The sequence below is a fragment of the Eptatretus burgeri genome, chromosome 5, assembly GCF_056783735.1.
Source record: "Eptatretus burgeri isolate ZD-2024b chromosome 5, Ebu_testis_v1, whole genome shotgun sequence".
Taxonomy (NCBI): domain Eukaryota; kingdom Metazoa; phylum Chordata; class Myxini; order Myxiniformes; family Myxinidae; genus Eptatretus; species Eptatretus burgeri.
Window position 1 is genome coordinate 83,980,852 of NC_140965.1, and position 21,342 is coordinate 84,002,193.

The 21,342-nt window shown below is 47.6% G+C and overlaps 1 protein-coding gene across 4 annotated transcripts in view; it reads right to left on the reverse strand.

The window, feature by feature from the left end:
- DNA2 (DNA replication helicase/nuclease 2) overlaps nt 1-21,342 on the reverse strand; it is a 136,963-nt gene that overhangs the window by 49,184 nt on the left and 66,437 nt on the right. For all 4 annotated transcript variants that reach the window (XM_085882731.1, XM_085882729.1, XM_085882730.1 and 1 more), the window contains exon 4: nt 1,236-1,448. In XM_085882731.1, the coding sequence (XP_085738857.1) occupies nt 1,236-1,448 (213 nt within the window). The remainder of the gene's footprint in view (nt 1-1,235; nt 1,449-21,342) is intronic.

Below are 21,342 nucleotides of genomic sequence, written 5' to 3' on the forward strand. Positions count from 1 at the left end.
TCGAGGGGAGGATGGATGGGGCCATGTATCGTGAGATCTTGGCCAACCACCTCCTTCCTCAACAAGAGCATTGAAGATAGGGCGTGGCTGAGTCTTCCAGCATGACAACGACCTGAAACACACAACCAGGGCAACTAAGGAGTGGCTCTGTAAGAAGCATCTCAAGGTCCTGGAGTGGCCTAGCCAGTCTCCAGACCTGAACCCAATAAAAAATCTTTGGAGGGAGCTGAAAGTCTGTCTTGCCCAGCGACAGCCCCGAAACCTGAATGATCTGGAGAAGATCTGTATGGAGGAGTGGGCCAAAATCCCTGCTGCAGTCTGTGCAAACCTGGTTAAGAACTACAGGAAACATCTGATCTCTGTAATTGCAAACAAAGGTTTCTGTACCAAATATTAAGTTCTGTTTTTCTGATGTATCAAATACTTATTTCATGCAATAAAATGCAAATTAATTATTTAAAAATCATACAATGTGATTTTCAGGATTTTTGTTTTAGATTCCATCTTTCACAGTTGAAGTGTACCGATGATAAAAATTACAGACCTTTACGTGCTTTGTAAGTGGAAAACCTGCAAAATCGGCAGTGTATCAAATGCTTGTTCTCCCCACTGTATATATACGTCATTAAAAGTAAATAATGACCTTGGACAAAGACCTTTTAAGCCCTGCTTGAGGGAATGCTATATAGTTCTTTGGGAGGGGTATAATTTAACAGACCGCTGCCTCGATCGCTGAGGCCAATCTTCACAAGGCCCTGACATCTATCGGCATCATTTTAACTGTTGCTTTGTTTGTTTTACATTGAAGGGAAGACCTATAGAGAGGGAATGGTGATCGTGAAAATGAAATATCCGAAGATGTCTGACTTCACTCCCATAGCAGGAAGCACCAACATGGTGACCGTACGATTATTATTATTATTTTTCCAAATAGAAATCCTGGGTGGAGTAAGGCCATCTGGCCAACAAATGGATGGAATAGAACGTTAAACACAAGCAAGCGCGCAAACACAAACACACACACGTACGTCATCAACAATGTGAAAAAGAAACAAAAAAAGTTTATCTTGGGAAAAGTTTTGAGGGGAGGAGGGAGAGGGGGAAATGGTGGTGAGGACAGGAGAAAGCACGATGGAGTGTTATCAGTTTAGTAACACACCGACACTGACAAACACAATGATGCATCAATATTAATTAGAGGAAAAAAAGAAGTAAAACGACAAACTAATACAAACCAGTCATCCTTGAGGACACAAGAGCGTGTGAGTGAGTCGGGAAGGCCAGTTGTTAATGTAAGGCGTTTCTCCATCACTCGCAGAGAAATAGCCACCTCTTTGATGGAGGATACCCGGTATCTGTTGTAAGTTCCTTCGCATAAGACCGTGTGCTGTCTTTTCTTATCCCAAGAGTGCCTGGTCATGTTAAGTTTTTTGAACTTGGTTCGTGCTCTGCAAAAAAAGGAAATTTCCATATTTACTTACACAGACAGACGTTCTCCTGCCTGGCAGACATCTGGTCATGGTAACGTGCTTACAAGCTTTTTTATCCGGTGAGCTTCTATTAAAATACCCCATTAAAAAACAAAACAAAACCCCCAGGGGACTAATTCAAATAATACTTCGTCGTGACCCCGGTTAAAATAGGTGTACCAGATCCCTGTGTCGTAAGAGGCGACCAGGGTTGCGTTAGGAAGGGTATCCGGTGTAAAAAAAACATGTACCAAATCACTATGCGCATCATATGGATGATCCGCTGTGGCGACCCCTAACGGGAGCAGCCGAAAGAAGTATATATATATATATATATATATATATATATATATATATATATATATATATATATATATATATATATATATATATATATATATATATATATATATATATATATATATATATATATATTTTGAAACGCAAAAGAAACTTACCACTTGTTTGAAATGTAATAAAATTGTAACAGTTCAAAACAAAACAAACCAACAATTGCAAATTGAAACATTGGCATTTTATTGATGACATGTCAAGTTTTTGACCAAGATACACCATCTCATAAGTTTGTTCTACAGTACAGAACATCACAGGGTGCAATGTCAGTCCCCTTTCAATAGCGTGTGGCCACCATTGTTTTGGATACAGGCAGTGCATCGTCGGCGCATACCGTCTGCCAGTCTTTGGATGGATTGCTGCTGGATTCTGTCCCACTCAGTCCTCAATGTCTGAAGCCATCTGACTTTGGACCATCTGCCTGTCCTGCCTTGCAGTGGTGACTCTTGGCCTCCCTGATCGAGGTCTGTCATCTGCAGAGTTGTGGAGGGTGTCTCTGTCCACTAGGGCCGATATCGTCTAATGTGAACAGCCAAGGTGACGTGCCACCTCACAGTAGCTCAATCCGCCTTGCAGAATGCCCAATGCACACTGCCGTTGATCTCTTCACAATCGTGGCATGTTGATTGAAATGCCCATTTTGCACTGGCCTTTTTAAAGCCAATATCAAGACATCACATGCAGCTCATTAAAATCATCCCGTACCCCTTGGCTAATCACTGACAGTCAGAACGGCTGTTCAACAGCTGTGCTATGAAGTGACTATTGAAGGTTCAAGTGACCATCCGTGACCGTTTTGTTCGACAGTGAGGACACTATTGTCCACAAATAAGTTCACACATTTACTACACGCAGTGTTATTGTTGATATTTGAAGGTTTAAAAGGTGGTAAGTTTCTTTTGCGTTTCAGTATATATATATATATATATATATATATATATATATATATATATATATATATATATATATATATATATATATATATATATATATATATATATATATATATATATATATATATATAAATCCGAGCACCACTATTATAAAACTGGTAATACTGGTATAATCCATACTGTATACCTACTTTTGCAGCTCCCTGTATATGAATGTTAGAATGGACATGTTGGTGTTTAGCACAGAATTTCTGGTAGCCATCTTTAAATATGTATGATGATGGCACCTTCTAGGAAGTCACATTGCAGAAGTGGGGCAGAATGGTTTGTGATTAACTGCAAAAACTACTGAACCAGGACACTACAACGTGGTCTCAGCTTCCACAAGTGAGTCGTGATTATTCATAATTTCTATGATTAAATCAGAGATGCCAACTTTTGGAAATCAGAATTAGGGAGGATTTGCAACCGACACCAAATAATGTGCGCGAAGCGCACATCTCGAGCGCGGAGCGCTCGACCCTTGCGGCGGGGTCCAGGGCCCGCCTTAGGGCCCTGGAAGCTCTGGGGTTCTAGACGCTCTCTAGTGCCCTCTGAGCCCTATTTTGGAGCATTTAACATGTTAAGAATTCCCACTTTTTGAACAAAAAAAGGGGAAAATTGTGCACTTTTTAATGTTACATGTATGTTAATATTAGTAAGTTAGGGGACAATCAAAGATTAACAAAAAGCACAAAAGAAGCAATATTTTTCTTACCTTACTGGCTGGTACTACTGCTGCTTGCTTTTTCCATGGCAGCTTTGCTGAGTGACAGCTGTGTGGCTCTTTTAGCCCTTCTGATTATGTCTTTGCTGTATTCTCTCTGGTAGCAAGGGGTGCTATGAGCTAGTTTTTCAATTAAGAGAGCTTCCAGGGTTTTGACACTCAAATTGGGACGAAATTCAGTATGATTCTTCCGTACAACACTGAGTGCCCGCTCACATGATGCGTTCGAATGAGGAATGACCAAGATTCCCTTCATCACTTTGCTCAAATTAGGATACTTCTTGGCACCAGTGCAGGGATCTGTGAGCTGTGAAATCCGATGCCACTGCTCATCCACTCTCACTGTCTCAGTAGCAATTGTAGCTATGGAGGCGTCTGCCTGGTAGTGAGCGAATTCACTCTCAAGACTGTCTATGTCACTATCACCGCCACTGAACAGACAGGGGAATTTCTTGATGAAAAACTCCACACAGTCAAACCCCACTTCTTGGTGTAGCTTAACATCCAGCACCTGAGCATGCTTGGCTAATTCATCATCTAGCGGCCAGGTTTTGAAGATGTAATTGCAGGCTTTCACATAATATGAGCGAACTGCACTGAAGAAACCTTGGATGTCTGACTCACTCAGAGTGAAGGTGGATTTCTTGAGACTCCTTTGTTCCCTTATATACAGTTTGGCATCGTTCCCAATCATGAGGTCCTCATCATTCTTCTGATGATTTCTGTCAGAGAAGGGTACATTTACCAGAGCAACCGATGACACCGATGGTTTCAAAAACCGTACGAAGATATCTTTCAGAAGACCATTCAATTCTCCGTGCAGGAGATGAATACAGGGTTCGTCTCTTTGGAGCAGAAGATTCCCCTTCTCAAAAAGCTTGTTAGCATATCGAAGGAAGAAACAATAGAGTTTTGTTTGTAGAGACAAGAACATCCTGTTGACACGTTTTTCTCTAGATTCCTGCACAGTGTTTGAGGAAGATGCGCTTTTAGTTGTAGAACTCGTAGTACACTTAGCCGCAGGGCGATCACACTTGCGTTTACTGCCAGCAGAAGAGGTCAGACTCGTAGTACCAGATCCAATTTTACGTTTGAGGAGAGAGCTTGAGGTAGGTGCAGCCAAGGAAGAAGACCTCTGATTCGAAGGTTTTGCTGAGCTTCTATCAAGTGATTTGGCAAAAGCAGAACTGAACTTGGGTCCTTCTTTGCCTGTAGATGGGACTATCACAGTCTTTCTCGACTCTGAAGGGATCTGCTTTGTAGATGAACGTGATGAAGGGCCGGTGATGCTACCTGCTCTCAGCATTGGTTTTGGTGCTGTCCCTGCTGTCTTCTTCGCAGCAGATACTGCAGTGGTAGTGGTGAATGCTGCTCCACTAGTGCTTGATCCTGCAGTGCCAGTACTGGCAGTAGATAAAGTGCCGTCCTTCTTGCTCGTTGTTAGAGTCTTGGCTACAGTTGGTTGCATTTTTCTTCGTACTTCTGCTTTGAAGAAGAGGCGAAGTGGCTCCCACTGTTCAATCAGCCTGTCTAGGCACTGACCAAGGGACAGCCACCTTGTTGCGACATGCTTCAGAATCTTGTGTGTCGGGGCATCACAGAGTTCTTGCAGTGCTTTCACTCCTTTGACGCGTTTACTACTTTTGTCCAAGTAGTAGTAAATATCGATGAGAAAGTCATCTAATTCAATGGGTAAGGCCTGAGCCGCCTTCTTGGCCGTATTGTGCATCATATGGCAAGGGCATCCCATGATGTAGCACTCTGGATTTTGTTTGTGGATATAAGCAGCGACTCCTTTGTGCTTGCCCACCATGACAGAGGCATTATCAGCACAAAAGGAAACACAATTTCCCCACGGAATTTTCCTGTCACTGAACTCATGATCAAGCAGTTTGAAAATGTTTTCTCCAGTGGAATCTTGTTTGCACGCAGGCAAACTTAGCAAACCTTGCTTCACAATCCCAGCACTGTTGTCATAGTACGAAATCAGGACAGGATATAGCTGGGCCTCACCACTGTCATTGCTACCGTCTGTAGCTAGGCTAAATGGAGCTAGTCTAGCAATATCGGCAATAGATGAAGCAGTAACATTTGACAACTCACCAATTATTGCTGAAGTTTTTGTTCTTGCATATCCATACTTTGAAGCAACTTTTGAATCTGGAAACATCTTTTGAAACAGAGGTCCAGCATGATCTGAGACTGATATGGGCAAGTTATGTTCCACAATAAATCCACTAAAGAGAAGTTGCGCTCGGGTAACATCCTCTTCCTCGCTTGTCCCTTGTTTGGTGAAATAATTCAGAAGTGTACCGGTACTCATGCTCGAAGATCTCTCCTTTGCAATGTCTGTGTGCCGTTTGCTTCCAACGTGCTTCCGAATATCATCGCGACCTCCGTGCTCAACTGAAATATCAACGCTGCATACTGTACAATACGCATGATGAATTCCTCTTTCAGACTTTCGAATACACGGGTATTGGAGACTGTATTCGGTCTTGTACTTCTGAGACCATTTCTTGGTCTTCTTTTCTGCTTCTTTTCTGCCATTTCGTAATCAACATCGAGGGCTTGAAGCATCGGTAACTTCGAAGTCGATGTTCCACAGCTGCAGCGCGACTTGTAGAACTCTAGCGGCTGTTAAACACCGCACGGTGGTCGCGACCGCCGGGCTGGTACGGGGCCCAGCTGCATGCAGTGAGCGTATCGCATGCATATACACTGTGCATACATACCGCATGCACTGTATTGCACACATACCGCATGCACTAAATCTCAGTGCATGATCGCATAAGCGAGATCCAGACCCAATGTTTCGCTGCTCCTCATTTGAATTTGCAATTTTTTACGTACAATTTGGTAGCAGCGAACGTTATGGAGTTACCACATGCTATACATAGCAGACGATGCTTTTCATTCAATTCTCATACTAGTACATTCTGATTAGTGAACAGTGCAAAAATATCAAAATTTCGGGAGGATAAGGATAGTGATCGTAAGGGCGGGAGTTTGGGTGAATTTTCGGAAGCCTCCCGATGAAATCGGGAGGGTTGGCATCTGTGGATTATACGTATTCAGCCGTTATAAACTTTAGTTGCATGATTTATTCAGTGAAGCAAATGAGCCTTGCTATGTTGGTGGCTCCAACTAGGTAGGCCTAGCGGCTATTAATGTCAGCATTACTGATTGTATGGAAGCCAGTGGGACTGTGATTGCATTTGATTGATTGGGACTGATGGTGGGTGGTATCAGGGCCGATGAGAGGAGGTGGGGGGGGAGGGCGGGGCGGGCGGAGGGTGGGGTCGCTACCGGAGCTTCTCCCACAATTTTTTTCTTTTAAGCAGTATAGCGAAACCCCTCATTGGCTCGTGCTCACTTCCTCATCGTTACACGACTGAAGAGTCATGGCCGGTGAAAGATCATATTATGCTTTGAAGTCTCACATTCCTGTGGGGTTGGCTGGAGGAAGTGCAGTTCAAGTCTTTCACGAACGGGCTGGTCAGGCGAGACGTTTGAGTAAGGTTATGGCAGGAATTTGTAATTTTTCCCAGGGTGCCGGCAATAGCTCGTAGACAATTCGCGAAGGAGTCCGTGGGATCTATAATATGTCCACCAACTAATGCCGACGACGGGACAGCCTGTTTAATGACCATTGGAGGGACAGCACACACATTGATGAATCACCCAGTCTGTAAAACATTGGGATAACAGTTTATAACTGGGTCAGGATTCGAACCCAGGTTAGAAAAGCAAAAGCAGCACCAAAAACAGCCACCGGCGCACGGACAGAAACAAACTTCAACTTGGATAATAGATTTGTTAATACTTTATACATTTACTTTTCAAGACAAACTGTGAGCTAAAAAGGCTGCTACTGTGATTTTGTTTTGTTTATGAGCTTGTTATTCTTCGAATTTAGGGTCTTCTTTAAAGAAAGTTATTTTAAAAAGTTACAAAAGAGAGAGAAATGGTTCTAATCAGAGGCCAATGTTGCCTAGCAACCCGTCTGATTGCAGAATTATCTGTGGCTGGTGGCTTCAGGACTGGAGGTCGGGTGAAAGTCCGAGGAGGTCTTTCGTGATAAACCCCGACCCCGCAACAATATACCTTAAGGTTAAAAGAGCCATTACAAAATGGGTGGCAATGTCCGTCGATCTTAGCAGTTTGATAACTCTCCCATTGAAATATATATATAGAAAACGTAACGAGCATTGTGGAGCACTGTGATATCCAATGGGTCATGAGTGGAGTATTCACGCGGAAGTATTTCACGAACAATAGCGAGTGAAATGTGACACAAATAATCCACATGTTATCCATCTGATATCAAGAGTGGCAAACAAATTTCCTGGTTAAGGTTTATATCTATGCCCTGATCCCTAAAATTGGATGTTTTGGGATGGAAAACAGCCCAGATCTTAAGCGCAAAACTTGATCAATCGATGATGTCACAGTAGCAATTGCATACTCCAAGATGGCCACCACGAGAGGAAATGAGCAGCATGTTAATACCAATATTCTATGGATGTATGTATGTATGTGTTTATATATTCTCTTTCTCTCTTTCTCTCTTTCTCTCTTTCTCTCTTTCTCTCTCTCTCTCTCTCTCTCTCTCTCTCTCTCTCTCTCTCTCTCTCTCTCTCTCTCTCTCTCTCTCTCTCTCTCTCTCTCTCTCTCTCTCTCTCTCTCTCTCTCTCTCTCTCTCTCTCTCTCTCTCTCTCTCTCTCTCTCTCTCTCTCTCTCTCTCTCTCTTTCTCTCTTTCTCTCTTTCTCTCTTTCTCTCTTTCTCTATCCGCGTGTTCGCCGTCCACAATTTAACGGATCTGCGCTTACGTTTTACACACCCTTTCTCTCCGTCCATGCCGATATCCGTGGAAAAAATGATCTCCTCCCACCTCAAACGCCTTAGGTTTTCATGTTTTTTTTTTTTTAAACACTTTCAATGCTTGGATAATATTTTCCTTCATTTAACATTACCTATTAAAACAGAACTGTACTGTATCGCTGGAAAATACAAAAATTTGCCTTCTGCGGCTTCCAGGAACATCCTCCAAGTGCGGAGAAAATAAACCGCGCTCACCCTGAACTCGTTCATACTTCAAAAGTATTTTAACACTTTCATTGTTTGGATAACAATATTTTCCTTCATTTAACATTACGTGTTAAATTATAATTGTACCGTATTGCCGGAAAATATAACAATTAAAAAATTTACATTCTGTGTCTTCCAGCATCTGCCGCATCACTGTCTTCTGGCTGCTTAGTGGTTGTTGAGGTGCGGTATTATATTGTGATGAAAATTTGCATCCTGTTTATTTAATTATGGGTCCAAAATGTCCCTTAAGTGGTGCATCGACTGAAGAGCAGAATAAAACAAGCTCAAACTAGAACGGGCACTCATAGAGCGCATACCTTCGCCGCCACTACTTTTTTTGTTCTTGGTACGAGTGTGGGGAACTGGTTTCATATGAATGGTCTTACGACACAAACCACATATCTATAATGTCATGAACCCCCCCCCGACTTTCGGGGGCTACAGACTAAACAATTAACTCACGTCGTTTTGGCGAGTCTTCCCTCGCAAGCTCGGTGAATACAACGTTTCAACAAGAGAAGGTAATCTCGTTTGATGCTGGTTTCATGCAAATCGAATAAGAATTGACTGACTTATGCCGAAAACCGCATATTTTTCAAGGGCGTGACCCCCCCCCCCCCGACATTTTACCCCAACCGGTGACATGTGTTATGACGTCATTGTGACACAAGATTGGGCATTAAATTCTAAACATTTGGGTGCTGGGTTCATGTGAAGCGGACAAGAATTGAACGCGTTATGACAAAAACTGCATATTTTTCAAGGTCGTGACCCCCCTGACCTTTGACCCCTAACCGGTAACAAAAGTATGGGCGTCATTGTGCCATAATGCATATCACAAGATGAGGCGTTGAATTCTGAACATTTTGGCGTTAGTTGCATGCAAATTGAATAAAAATTGACCGTGTTATCGTAAAAAGACGATTTTGACCTTTTCGTGACCTTGACCTTTGACTCGAACGATCCCAAAATCTAATCGAATGCTTCCTGGCTAATAACCAATCATCCCACCAAATTTCATGCAATTCGGTTTAATACTTTTTGAGTTATACGAATCACAAGATTACAAATAAATAAATAAATAAATAAATACACGCCGACCAAAACATAACCTTTCGCAGAATGCGAAGGTAATGAGCGAAGATCCTCGTCCTCTTAATGATGACGTCATAAAAACGAATATGACATCATTGTGATGTATCAGGTTTGCGATAAATTATAATCTGTGCTAAATTGGCCTTAGATTAGAACCCCTGATTTGTCTTCTACCGTCTCCTCTCCAGCCTCGCCCCCCACCCTCCACCCCCCCCCCTGCGATTTGTCCCCACCACATTTCCACAGGGTGTTCAAGGTCCACCAACAACCCCCTTCTGGTAAAACTACCAAAATCAATAATCACTGCTCACCTTCACTCTTTCATTCCTCTTTTTCCCGCCTTTGGAATAAACTCCCACACTCTTCAATCCCATTCTTCCCGCCAGGCCTTCAAAACAGCTGTTCACCACCACCTCTTATCATCCCCCATCCAAATCCTCAATCTTTTCTACCCCCGATAATACACCAAGCCCACCTCCTTCAAATTCCCTGCTTTCCTTCCTGAAAGTCCCTGTAATGTCCATCTTCCATTCCCCATGTACCCTGTCCCATCCCTCTCCCTTCCACAGATCTAATGTCTCTGTTCCCCACTGTTTTGTCCTTCCCACTCCCTCCCCTCGTCTCATGCCCCCCTTGATGTGCGTTGTGTGTTCGCTCTTATAAGAGCCTCGACAAGGTATATCAAAAAAAAAAAAATTCTCTGTGCTAATGCCCGGCTTGATACCCGCAAACAAAATTCAAACAGCTTGCCTAGTTTTGGAGATAATGGGAAATGCGATTACCATTAGCGGTGATTATGACGTCAACTTTTTTTCTAGGAAGAATTTCCAAAATCGGAGATGGTTACTGCCTGCGCGTGGGCTTTCTGCATATACATGGCTAGTTTCACGAAGATCCGATGAAAACTCTGGGTTGTGAAACAAAAAATGTCAAAAAATAGGAATGACGTCATAAAAATTGATATGACGTCATAGTGATGCATGATATGTGCGGTAATTCATCTCTGCTAATGCCCTGTTTGATTCCCACAAACAGAATTCAAAAAGCTTGCCTAGTTTCAGAGATAATTTTTAGGTGATTTCCATTAGCGGAGATATTTTGACGTCATAACTTTTTTTCTAGGAGGAATTTTCAAAATCGGAGATGGTTACTGTCTGCACAGGGTATTTTTACATTTATATATGCCAAGTTTCAGGAAGTTTCGATGAAAATGGTAGACTGTGAAACAAGAAAGTCCACAAGAACAACAACGTGAGTAAGACTTAAAGATCCTCCACGAGGATCTAAAAAGTGAAGAAAGTGATGACATTCGTGGAAAAAGTGAAAATATTAGATCGACTTGTATTGAGAGTGGTGCACGCGTTACTGTGTTGGTGAAAGACGACCACGTCAATGAGTCCACTATTCCTTACATTCGTCAATGTAATGATAACATTAGGGCTACATCAACATAATATATATCCACAAAAGAAAGACCACAACATAATAGATGTGAGGGATTTGTGAGTCGCTCCTGGGAGATTGATGGGCTACCTCCGTGCCATAGCTATGTTCAAGCAGAACTGACCGGGGCTACCCACCAACAGTACTCCAAGCAGTAATGCCTTCTTATTGATGGTGAATGTTACTTATTTATCGTATTACTTAATTGTTCTTATTTTAAATTAAGGCTACATCAACATAATATATAAGCACAAAAGAAAGACCACAACATAATAGATGTGATGGATTTGTGAGTCGCTCCTGGGAGATCGATGGGCTACCTCCGTGCCATAGCACGTTCAAGCAGAACTGACCGGGGCTACCCACCAACAGTACTCCAAGCAGTAATGCCTTCTTATTGATGGTGAATTACTTATTTTACTTAATTGTTCTTATTTTTCAATCAAATGTCTTATTTGTTTATGATTTTTGGACTTATTTTGGGAGGTTGGAACGTATCATCGTTGAGTTGCATGTTATAAATTGTTTGCCAGGCACGCAAGTTTAGAGGAACATAACCTCAGCAGATGGCAAGGGTTTAGTGTGTGTGTGTGTGTGTGTGTGTGTGTGTGTGTGTGTGTGTGTGCGCATATATATATATGTATATATATATATATATATATATATATATATATATATATATATGTATATATATATATATATATATATATATATGTATATATATATATACATATATATATATATATACATATATATATATATATATATATATATATATATATATATATATATATATATGTATATATATATATATATGTATATATATATATATATACATATATATATATATATACATATATATATATATATACATATATATATATATATATATATATACATATATATATACATATATATATATACATATATATATATATATATATATATATATATATATATATATATATATATATATATATATATATATGTATATATATATATATATATTGTTGTGGTTGACGAAATTCGCAAACCATCATTCAGGTCCCGTAGGTGAGATATCTCTGTAAGTATATGTGTAGTTAGGCCCAAACCCGTTGTTTAGAGGGAATAAATGTCATTCATTCGGGCTGCGACCCTTTTGGATAGCCGTTTTTCTTTTACTATCTTTATTTTGGACCAGCCGCCATTACTACCACCACCACAGCCACCACCAACCATGTCTCAACAGCCATCACACAACCACCAACCGCAACGCCGCTTCACAACAACAGCCACGACCCTTGCCGTCACATCTCGCTCTCGCAACCATCGCATCACCGCCATTCCCGCGCCGCTTGTGGGCACCGATCCTGGACTCGTACAGGGCGCGCACCGAGCAGCGGGTGCAAAAACACCAGCCTTTCCGAGAAATCGGATCAAGAATCATTCACGCCCACTTTTCCTCTGTCCAATGGGGAGCCAGCCAGAGGTGAAGGGTCGAAGGTGAAGGAGCGAAGCCCCGGGGGCTATAAAGGGCCACGTTCGCTGGCCGAAAAGCAGTTGTTGAGGGAGTTTCTGAATCGGGAGAGAAAAAGAGTTTCTGAATCGCAGTTGGACGGAGTTGAGAAGAGTGGAGAGTGGGAGAGTTGGAGAGTTGTGGCGGCGGCGAAGGCAGTCGAGAGGGCGCTCGTGTCAGAGTCGGGGAGCTGCGGAGAGGGGAGACCGGTAACGCGACCGAGGTCGCGGTGGAGTCGCTCGTCGCGGGACCCAAGCCAGCGAGATATCCTCATTCCCCCGAGCATCAACAACCCCCTCCTGTTTCCCCCCAAGCTGAGATAGTGTGAGAAGGGGGCCCCGTTCCCACCCCATTCCAGGCAGTGCCAGCGAGGCCCGCGGAGTCGGGGCGCCACCGCCATTTTGCGGCTCATCACCAGACGGGTAGGCTCGACGCGGTCTCGGCCCCAGGCCCGTCTGCCCCCCTCATCGTTGAGGGTGGTCCCTTTTTCTTTTGCTTTGAGTATATGTGTTGTCGGCGCCGTCTGTGAAGTAAAACTGTATAAGTGTTGCCGTGTGCTCGGTAGTCGGTAGTAGATCTGCATTGTTACATTTGCTTTTTGTGCAGAATTGTTGTGCTTCTTCTACTTTTACATTTGCTTTTGGTGTATAATTGTACATGTGTGCTTTCCGTTTGCCGCGGAATAAATGTGCTTTATGTTGAACTGTTTCTCCCGTTTCGCTTTGTCTTTACTTTTATTGAATCTCCATCTTACTTCACGTAAAGGGTTGGTCGTGGGCTAAATACGCCCAATAATTAATCGAACCGTCGAGGTTGACGATAACACCGCTCGGTTATCCCGATAGTACGGAACGGGTCGCTTAAAGTGGTCCGTGTCCGAAGTCGACCTGCGGCGAGGTGCGATCGCCCGGTCTACCCTCCGTGTGGGTACTTAGGTAGGTTGAATTTGGCGAGCAACCCTATCCCACGCGGGGGGCCGATTGGCACGATCGTGGTGAGGCCGAAAGGCCCACCCGTGACTAGTTCCCGGCGTTAGTCCGAGAGGGTCATGACGGGATTGTCCGTCCGGTGGGCGACGTGCCGCGATTCGAGTTACGTGGCCGCTCGCACGCCGGCGGGCGCGAAATCCGCAACACTAGTGTCAGGTCGTGAGATACAAACCCATCTCCCTCCTCGCGGCACTGGTGTCGGAGAGCGGGAAAACGGGCTCTCCTGTCTCCAGCTAAATTCACGGGAATCGGTCCAGGGGTGAGAGGAGCGACCCCCGATTCCCTCCAAATTACGAGCGATTCAAATTAACCTTTTACGAGAAATAAGATGGCGTCTCAAGGCAAGCGGGAGCCGGGGGTATTAGAAATGGATTTAGAATGTGTAGAATCCATGGTCCAGGATGAAATCCCCGTGCAGGAAATGTTGGTTGGGCAGGAACACGAACTCGCCCAACTGAACACAGAGCCCGAAATAGGTGCGGCGGCGGCCGCGGTGTATGACACCTCCCCTCCCCCCCTCCGCCAAAACCTCCCGATTCTTGCCGAATCGGCTCACACAAGCGCACCCGACATGGCCCAGCTATTCGCCATGCTGGCAAAGATGAATGCGGATGCGCATGAAATGAAAAACGAAATAAAAAGCATGAACAAGCAAATGAACGAAATGGAAACAAACATGAAGGAAGAAATGAAAGAGCTGCGGGGTGAGACGCAGAACATGGGCCGAAGCCTGCAGGCGGGCATGAAGGCAGTAACCAGGGACCTTAAAATGGCGACTCCACGTGTGGGAGCGAACGAGCTGGGAGGGAGTGCAACGGCTGTCGGGCCCGCGGTGGAGGCAGGTAAGGAGAAAATAATTCGGGGGACGTATTGGGCGAGAAGCGTGACCGAGACGTGCACGAGGGAGACAAGAGACGAGGTGAAAGTAATTGGGAGGGAGAGAAAAGAACAATTAAGACGGAAAGCAAGGAGGAGGTACGCAGAGATCGTGAAAGAGCAAGGAGTGAAACAGAGGGAAGGACGGGAGCGACTTAAGGAGAAAGCAAGGTTGACCTACATAAAGATAAGGGAAAGACGCCAGAAAGAAGCAGAGACTAATAGACACGAGGGGACAACAGAAACGAATAAATGTACAGAGACACGGGAGATGGGAACGATAGAGGGAAGACTACACGATGAAGACGGGGTGAGAGACGAACACACACACACACGGAGGTAGTGGAGGATAAGGAGGGGGAGCTGGCGGACTGGGTGGAGACCCAGTGCGAGCAGCTGGATGGCCTCCTCCAGGAACGAGGGGAGGGAGTATGCCCCCTTGAGGCGAGTCACGACCAGGTGGGTTCGGTCGTGCTTTGCGAGGTTGAGGGGACGGGTGCTGTGGACAGGTGCACGCCGAGCTTGGGGGGTATAGAGGCCCCGGAGACCCTTGTGGGGACACGAATCCCCAGTGTGGTTGTCCCGGTGTGTGTGGTGTCGAGGTGTGTGTTCACGAGTGTGGCGAAATGCGTGCTACATCGCACGCATAGCACGGGTGCAAGGGCGTGTGTGAGAGCGACCGAGTGGGTGACAAAGACCCCGTGTGTGGAAGCGACCCCGTGTGTGGGTGGTGTGGTAGTAAGTGTGCAGAAGGGCGTGCTTCCCAGCGCGCCGTGTGTGAGTGAAACACCGCGGTTGAGTGCCCCCGCGTGTCTGAGTGAGGCACGGCGTATGAGTGAGGCACCGCGGATGAGTGCCCCCGCGTGTGTGAGTGAGGCACGGTGTGTGAGTGAGACACCGCGGGCGAGTGCCCCCGCGTGTGTGAGTGAGACACCGCGGGCAAGTGCCCCCGCGTGTGTGAGTGAGACACCGCGGGCAAGTGCCCCCGCGTGTGCGAGTGAGACACCGCGGGCGAGTGCCCCCGCATGTGTGAGTGGTGTAGTGGCAAGTGTGCCAAAGGGCGTGCTTCCCAGCATGCCGTGTGTGGATGAGGGACCGTGTGTGAGTGTCGCCGTGTGTGTGAGTGAAACGGCCAGTATGAGTGAGGCACCGCGGGCGAGTGCCCCCGCGTGTGTGAGTGGTATGGTTTGTGTGAGGGAAATGGCACGAGTGAGTGAAAGGCCGCGAGTGAGTGGAGCCGCGTGTGCAAGGGTAATGGTATGCGTGAGTGAGCGGCCGAGTGTGAGAGAGACAGCGTGTGCAAGGTCGCTGTGTGTGAGGGAGATGTCGGTGGGCATGTGTGAACATGCAGCTGCGTCTCCCGGGGTGAATGTAATGGAATGGTGTATGAGCGTCGTAACACGCAGGTGTGCGTGGGTTGAATGGAGACGACGACAGCGACATGTGAGGGACAAAAGCCGGGTAGCGGCTGTAGCTGTTTCGAGGACCGTGCCGGGTTCACCCAGCAGCGAGCGCGAGGTCCGTGCTGTGCAACGCACGAGACCCCCACGTGCTCGTTTGCGGGCGTGAAGTCCCGGTTCGGAAACGCACGCGGTGGATTTGCCGATCCCGCGGACGGACAAAGTTTAGGCAGGATTATGGATTTGGACCGGACGGGTTCTCCATGCGATCGTGTGTGTTAAGCTCCAACGGGCAAAGCACATGTGTTCGGGTGGGGAACCCCTCGAGACGTGGGGCTTGTTTTTTTTATGCGCACGGTGACGTCATGGCTGCACGCGGGGTTGGAATCCGGCAGGAGGGGTATCCCTGCCGGATGGTACCGTCCAAGGAGGGACGAGGTACACGTGCAGCTGCATGACGTCACGGGCAGGTGCAAAGTGCGCGAGCTGTGAGTTACCGCGCTGGTGCTGCGCAATTAGAAAAAAAAAAAAAAAAAAGAACAGCAAGCCTCACTTTCGGGTGCACAGGATTCCTGGGCAAGGGGTGGAAGACCCCCTTGACCAGGGCACAGGATGGAAACTAGTTAGGGGGAAGGGTTAGCATAGCTAGACCGGCTCCATGAGGCAGGGGTAAGTCCTCATGGGGCCCGTGGAATGGATTAGTTAGTTAGAGGGATTGTTAGCGAGATTTAGGTTGGGAAAATGGAGTATGGGATTATTTTGGAGACAGAGACAGACTTGTGGATGTGTAGCGGGGACGTAGCTTAGCTACGTAGTGTTAAAAGGAACGTGCTGTAGTTTAAGGGACGCCGTGGGAGCACGAGTTTGTTAGGGGATGTAGTTAGAAGGATGGCAGAGTTCAGCGGTGAGTGTGTTGAAGAGTTGTTGGTGAGTGAAGTGGAAGCATGTGCTTGGTGAGTGAGTGAGGCCAGCGGGTCTGTGTGAATGGAGCGAATGGGGAATGCATGGTGCGATGAGTGATTGGGGGGAGGAGTGACTCCCGCCCAAGGGACCCCGGGGTCAGTGTAGACTGAGTTAGTGGGTTAGTCAAATTAACAAATATGGAAGTCGTTTTGCTGTTGGTGTGAATGTTGGCTCGAAACCCGTTTGGAGGGGTGCAGGAGCCCTGTTGACGGGCTGGGAGCGTGGCTGCGAAAGGTGAGTATCGCTGAGTGGGCACCCCGGGCACCAGGCTAGTCGGCCGTAGTAGGCCAAGGGCCCATGGGGGGCCGGGATAGCGTAGTGGGCACGGGTGTGTCTGCTTGGTGCGGGGGCCCGGGGCGCCATTAGCCGCGTGGGCAGAGTTGTGGGCACGGGTGACCCTCGGAAAGGGGCCCGGGAAGCCAGCCTGCCACGTGTGCGTTTCAGGGGAGGTGCCATGGGGGGCACTCCCCGGTGTTTAGGGAGCTGGTAGGCTCGGAGGCAGTGTAGTGCCCGGGGGTGCCATAGCGGGAGATTCGGCAGAGGGTCGTGCCTGCCAAGGGGAGCCACGCGTCCCAGCCATGAGACCGTGTGAGGGCACGGAGAGAAAATTGGGGGTCAAGGCCTGAAATTGTGAGGACACCAACACAGGCGACGGGAATCTGGGTTGTTAGAACCAATAGTTTAAGCGAGAGGCGCTTGTTGAAAGCCGCAGGGTAGTTTAACAGTTAATGGATAGGGTAGATTAGGAAGTGTACCCCTCCGCACCATCCATCCCCTCGCTCTCGTTGTGGGCCGCTGGACCCACTTTAGTTATAGATCGCTGAAGTCTGGGGAGGCCATCCTGAGGCTTGAATTGGGCCTCGACACAGGAGGCTAGCTCTCCCTTGCTCCCCTCCGGGAAGGGAACGTAGGGGTTGAGAGTAGGCTAGGTGACAGGATAGGTGAGCCGAACAAGGACAGTACAGGGGGTTAGGGGACGATTTATAGTGGGGAAGTAAAAATAAAAAAAATAAGTTGGGGCTAAATTGGGGTTTGACAAATTAAGGGAGTGGGTATAGACAGTGACAGGCAAAGGCGATAGGTGGGAGGGAGACCGTAGGGTAGGTCCGAGACCGCCTTCCGAGTGGCGAGCACCACTGCACTCCCTCCACCAACCTCCACTGAACGGCAAAGGCTGGCCAGCTTCATCTGCTGGCTGCGTTGCTGCAAGGCAAAGGCCGGCCCACTTCATCGGCAGCTGTTGTTTTGCTGCAAGGCCTGTGCCGGCTGGATCGTCTGCAGCTGCTGTGCTGCAAGGCCTGCGCCGGTCGGATTGTCTGCAGCTGCTGTGCTGCAAGGCCTGTGCCGGTCGGATTGTCTGCAGCTGCTGTGCTTCAAGGCCTGTGCCGGCCAGTTCATCTGCCGGCTGTGTTTGCCTGCAGCGGCCTTGTTCTGCAGGCTGTGTTTGCCTGATCACCTTTGCCATGCCATGCCCACTGCCCCTGTTCACCAGCCCCGTTCAATTTTTGCTTTGCCCCTCCCCCCTGTTCATTGCCATGTGCGCCAGGATCAGCAAGCAACAGTTTGCAAGCTGCAAGAACTGCCCTGTTGGCAGCTACAACACGGGCCTGCAGTGGCGGCCCGTGCACCGTGTTTGCGTCCATCCATTCATCCATTCATCCATCCATTCATTGTGTTCATTGCGTGTGCAACTTGAGCTGGCACGGAGACTGCGTTTGTGCAGCCCATGCACCGTTGTGGTTCACTGGGTTCATTTTCAAAAAGGGAAGGCCTTGGACTGCGTGTGAGCAGCCGGCCACGTTCCCTGTCACCTGCGTTGTTTGAGCCAGAGACTGCATTCGAGCAGCCTGGCTCCCTGCTAACTGCTTTCTTTTTGCATAGTTCAATGATCCTGGGCCATGGTTTAGTGTAAAATTTGTAAGTTAAGGTTAAGATGTACTGTAAATATGAGTGCGCCCCCGGCATGTCTGTCTTAGCGCCGGCAATTTTATTTAAGTCGTCCAATTTTATTTAAGTCGTCCGTGTGAGTGGGTTTGTTTAGGTAGTTACTCAGCCCTCAGGTTATTTATTTTGGGGACACGAATACCATGAATGTCGCACTCAGGGATCCGTAGGTAAAATGTACTAGGGGAAAACTACACATGATGGCACACGAAAATTTGACGACTCGGGACGAGTCTGTAAAAAGGGGAGGGGGTAGTGTTGTGGTTGACGAAATTCGCAAACCACCATTCAGGTCCCGTAGGTGAGATATCTCTGTAAGTATATGTGTAGTTAGGCCCAAACCCGTTGTTTAGAGGGAATAAATGTCATTCATTCGGGCTGCGACCCTTTTAGATAGCCGTTTTTCTTTTACTATCTTTATTTTGGACCAGCCGCCATTACTACCACCACAACCACCACCAACCACGTCTCAACAGCCATCACACAACAACCACCAACCGCAACTCCGCTTCACAACAACAGCCACGACCCTTGCCGTCACATCTCGCTCTCGCAACCATCGCATCACCGCCATTCCCGCGCCGCTTGTGGGCACCGATCCTGGACTCGTACAGGGCGCGCACCGAGCAGCGGGTGCAAAAACACCAGCCTTTCCGAGAAATCGGATCAAGAATCATTCACGCCCACTTTTCCTCTGTCCAATGGGGAGCCAGCCAGAGGTGAAGGGTCGAAGGTGAAGGAGCGAAGCCCCGGGGGCTATAAAGGGCCACGTTCGCTCGCCGAAAAGCAGTTGTTGAGGGAGTTTCTGAATCGGGAGAGAAAAGGAGTTTCTGAATCGCAGTTGGACGGAGTTGAGAAGAGTGGAGAGTGGGAGAGTTGGAGAGTTGTGGCGGCGGCGAAGGCAGTCGAGAGGGCGCTCGTGTCAGAGTCGGGGAGATGCAGAGAGGGGAGGCCGGTAACGCGACCGAGGTCGCGGTGGAGTCGCTCGTCGCGGGACCCAAGCCAGCGAGATATCCTCATTCCCCCGAGCATCAACAACCCCCTCCTGTTTCCCCCCGCGCTGAGATAGTGTGAGAAGGGGGCCCCGTTCCCACCCCATTCCAGGCAGTGCCAGCGAGGCCCGCGGAGTCGGGGCGCCACCGCCATTTTGCGGCTCATCACCAGACGGGTAGGCTCGACGCGGTCTCGGCCCCAGGCCCGTCTGCCCCCCTCATCGTTGAGGGTGGTCCCTTTTTCTTTTGCTTTGAGTATATGTGTTGTCGGCGCCGTCTGTGAAGTAAAACTGTATAAGTGTTGCCGTGTGCTCGGTAGTCGGTAGTAGATCTGCATTGTTACATTTGCTTTTTGTGCAGAATTGTTGTGCTTCTTCTACTTTTACATTTGCTTTTGGTGTATAATTGTACATGTGTGCTTTCCGTTTTCCGCGGAATAAATGTGCTTTATGTTGAACTGTTTCTCCCGTTTCGCTTCGTCTTTTCTTTTATTGAATCTCCATCTTACTTCACGTAAAGGGTTGGTCGTGGGCGAAATACGCCCAATAAATAATCGAACCGTCGAGGTTGACGATAACACCGCTCGGTTATCCCGATAGTACGGAACGGGTCACTTAAAGTGGCCCGTGTCCGAAGTCGACCTGCGGCGAGGTGCGATCGCCCGGTCTACCCTCCGTGTGGGTACTTAGGTAGGTCGAATTTGGCGAGCAACCCTATCCCACGCGGGGGGCCGATTGGCACGATCGTGGTGAGGCCGAAAAGCCCACCCGTGACTAGTTCCCGGCGTTAGTCCGAGAGGGTCACGACGGGATTGTCCGTCCGGTGGGCGACGTGCCGCGATTCGAGTTACGTGGCCGCTCGCACGCCGGCGGGCGCGAAATCCGCAACAATATACACACCAATGAGCCAAAACATTATGACCACCTGCCCAATATGCTGTTGGTCCTCAGTGTGCTGCCAAAACAGTGCCGACCTGTCGAGGCATGGACTCTACAAGACCCCTGAAAGTGTCCTGTGGTATCTGGCACTAAAACATTAGCAGCAGATCCTTCAAGTCCTGTAAGTTGTGAGGTGGAGTTGCCATGGATCGGACTTGTCGGTCCAGCACATCCCACAGATTCTCAATCGGATTGAGATCTGGAGAAATTGGAGGCCAGGGCAACACCATGAACACTTCATCATGTTCCTCAAACCATTCCCGAACAATGTGTGCAGTGTGGCAGGGCGCACTATCCTGCTGAAAGAGGCCACTGCCACCAGGGAATACCATTGCCATGAAGGGGTGTACCTGGTCTGCAACGATGTTTAGGTAGGTGACATGTGACAAATTGACGTCCAAATGAATGGCCGGACCCAGGGTTTCCCAGCAGAACATTGCCCAGAGCATCACACTCCCTCCACCGGCTTGTCGTCTTCCCACAGTGCATCCTGGTGCTATCACTTCCACAGGTAAACGGCGTACACGTACACGGTCATCCACCTGATCTAAAAGAAAACGGGACTCATTGGACCAGGCGACCTTCTTCCACTGCTCCAAAGTCCAGGTCCAACGATCTCGTGCCCAT